At 29.4% G+C, this 3,353-nt stretch overlaps 1 protein-coding gene and 1 long non-coding RNA gene across 3 annotated transcripts in view; one reads left to right on the forward strand and one right to left on the reverse strand.

Moving 5' to 3' along the window:
* The window catches only part of LOC112905234, an 8,114-nt gene extending 7,244 nt beyond the window's left edge, over positions 1 to 870 (reverse strand). For both annotated transcript variants that reach the window (XR_003231641.1, XR_003231640.1), the window contains exon 1: positions 634 to 870. This is a non-coding gene — a long non-coding RNA (uncharacterized LOC112905234). The remainder of the gene's footprint in view (positions 1 to 633) is intronic.
* A 285-nt stretch (positions 871 to 1,155) lies between these two features.
* Positions 1,156 to 2,181, forward strand: LOC112905218 (probable RNA polymerase II nuclear localization protein SLC7A6OS). Its single transcript, XM_025977190.1, has 3 exons — positions 1,156 to 1,404; positions 1,458 to 1,792; positions 1,857 to 2,181. Exons 1-3 carry the CDS (start codon positions 1,258 to 1,260, stop codon positions 2,179 to 2,181), a joined length of 807 nt encoding a protein of 268 aa, XP_025832975.1. The 5' UTR covers positions 1,156 to 1,257.
* The last annotated feature ends 1,172 nt before the right edge of the window (positions 2,182 to 3,353 follow it).

Consider the following 3,353-nt stretch of genomic DNA (forward strand, 5'->3'; position numbering starts at 1 on the left):
TGGTAATTTTTTACATTAGTTGACATTGGAATTGAGACATGAAGTTTAGTCAGGTAGGTAGTACTCACCAAGTGAAGTAGTGTAGTAGTATTTACTAGAATTTTGTTTATTATTTGTTTAAAAATGAATGTGAGTGAGATACAGGCCCTTAAAGTTTTCTTAATCGGAGGAAATACCGGTAGGTACGGCCCTGGCTTCAGCCTTCCGTCAGCTGTTCCCGCCAAACATCGTTTGTCCTAAAACATATCTTCCTAACATTATTCTAATGTATCAGCCCGCCTTCGGCGGGCAGGGGCATTAAACAAACTCGAGTCTGTCATACATCTACCTAACTAAACAATGACGTCATCAATGCATATTTGGCGAGAACAGCTGACGAAGGGCTGCAGCCAGGGCCGTACCAATCGAAATTTCCTCCGATTAAATAACTTTAGGAGCCTGTATCTCAAGCTACATTGGTTTCCGCACGGAATTAATGCTACCACACGATTCTACTTGGTCAGTACTACCTACCTGACTAAACTTCATGTCTCAATTCCAATGTCAACTAATGTAAAAAATTACCCAATTGTCTTCAATTTAAGCAATTAGTTAAATTTAAGATGAAATTTGTTTCAATTATTTTGTACTTACATTTTTTTTATATACACTTAATGTGGGTCAGACTTCATCTGACTATTTTAATTAGGAAATATATTTAATGTCCTCAATTCCTAAAGGACCCATCAACTTATAACTCCTCGAATGCACCCCTCTCTTGTAAAATCGCCTGTTAAATAATCAATCTTTAACTAATAATTAAGTCTTATTAGTTAAATAAAAGGAACACAAATACATTCTTCCATACATTGTCAAAATTTACTAATTCTAGGTTATGTTCACGATTTCGGTTACTGTGAACTACTACAACCATAGATAATAGACTACAACGTACAAGAGAACTACCACATAACAAAATTCATTAATTTTTTTCCCTCTATACTTTTGTCGCCAATTATTGACTAATTATTACTAACTTATTAATATACTAAACATAACACTTACAGTTATAAATTAACTTATTAAATCACAACATACAATTTTCTACCTGTAGTTCATTTTCGAAGAACTAGATTTTTTTGCTCTATGTGTTAGTCATAGATAATGTATTTGTTATCAACGCAGTTAACCAAAAATAGTTTTAACTTCAAAATTTGTCGAAAATAGAAGTCAATAATATATTAATTATAATTTACATTACATTTATATAATTTTAATATGGCTACAATTGTGAGAATAAAACGTAGTTTGCACGAAGAACCTCTCGATGCTGTGGTTATCAATTGCAAAAAGAGAAAAGTCGAAGTTCCAAATGAAAATGAGCAAACTGCAGTTTTCAGGTTTATTGGAACAACTAAAACGCAGGTAAAATTAACTACATATTATCAGTATAATATTTTGATATTTTTAATGTACAGGAGGAAGATGTTTCCAAGCATATCAAGCCCACAAAAACTGTGGAAGAGAAGTATAAAAGGCACGTTTTTAATATTACAGAAAAATTAAGACAACAAGCAGTTAGTGCTTCTAAAAACAGCAGGTATAAAATTATAAACTGCCAGAGATTGAAAAATGAAAATACTTCAACGAGTAGTTTGGTGAATGAAGAACTGCATTTTACTATTTATGATATTGAAAATGAAAAGGAGATCAACAATTCCTCAGAAACTAATTCAGATTCATACCTTTATGATTTGTATTATGCCCACTGGGCTGAATTTCAAAAAGATGTAGAAGACAATGAGTTAATAAGGTAGTATTTTCTTTATTTTATTTTAAATTTTTATAATAAATGTATAATTTTGTTGCCTTTTCAGTGTATATCCATTAAGTGATCAACTGATATATGGTTCATATAGAGACAATGGAATAAATGAAAGAGATACAGATGAAAGTGAGGATTCTAATGATGAAAATAATTGGAGGAATGATTATCCCGATGAATCTGATATGGAAAGTGTTACAGAAGATGATATGTTAAATGCAGTAAATAAGATTAGTTTAGATCATGAAAATAGTTTGTCAAGTGATGATGATGATGATGACATTTATAATGATGATAACGTAGAAAACACACAAATTGATACAGATGATGCTAACAGGTATGGAAAAATGTATGCTAGATTCAANATAATACAATGAAAATACATTTATTATTTAGAAATATAATAAATGTAAATTATATTTCTAAATAATAAATGTATTTTTATAGTATTATTTGAAATACTTATCTGTTAATGTTCATACGTTGTGTTTATTATAAATGCTACTAATTTGCAACAATAAATGTATTATTGAGCAAACCTTATTTTATTTAATTACAATATATAATAAAATTGCTAAATAAACCTCGTTTTGATATAAACAGCGTTTTACTTATTAAAAATAACACTAAGACATCCTTTGAGAAATTTAATTTATAGTTATAATACTGGAAATGAACATAAACTATGACAGTAATAGTACAATTAAACGTTTCAAGGCCGAACAATGTAGAAAAACGAAAAGCTAGACTGCGATATAGTTGATCGCGCGCTAAAAATCGGTAGGTACTTCTAAAAAGAGCTTTTGCGACTTATGCTCTCCTAATACAAATTTTCAGATTTAACAAATTTTTCAGTTTTGCGACATATACGAGGGGCGGTCGAAAAGTTATGGAACAAAATTTCAAAATACGATTTTTGATTTTTCCATTACTTTCCGACCAACCTTCGTATTTGGTTTAAAGCCGAAAATTTTCATAAATTCGAACATTTGTATCAGGAGAGCATAAGTTGCATCGGATCTTTTCCATTACTTTCTGACCGACCCTCGTATTTGGCTCAAAACCGAAAATTTTCATTAATTCCAACATTTGTATTAGGAGAGCATAAGTTGAATCGGATCTTTTTCCAAGTTCAGAATTAAAGCGCGGTATTAACTTCGCCTTTCTTACAAATAGTTCAGCTCCTGAGCATATGATGGCTCTGGTAATTTTCAAAAATTGACACAATTTCTTTTCTTTTTACAGTATTTGTGCTATTTTATTCTTTACTGTTGTTCAAGTCTGAGGACAAAATTAAAAACACATACTTTATTTATTTATTTATTTAGATAATAAAGAATAATAGTACAATGAAAATACATATATTATTTAGAAATATAATTTACATTTATTATAACAAAGTACAAATTTATTTTAAATAACAACAATACATCAATATAAACAAAATATCTAAGATATAATACATTCTAACGACTTATAAAAGTTAAAAATAAAATACCTGTAAGAGAGACAAGAAAATCAATATAAAATTTCAAAGAAAATACAATTA

Source organism: Agrilus planipennis, unplaced genomic scaffold (genome assembly GCF_000699045.2).
Source record: "Agrilus planipennis isolate EAB-ADULT unplaced genomic scaffold, Apla_2.0 scaffold39, whole genome shotgun sequence".
NCBI classification, from domain to species: domain Eukaryota; kingdom Metazoa; phylum Arthropoda; class Insecta; order Coleoptera; family Buprestidae; genus Agrilus; species Agrilus planipennis.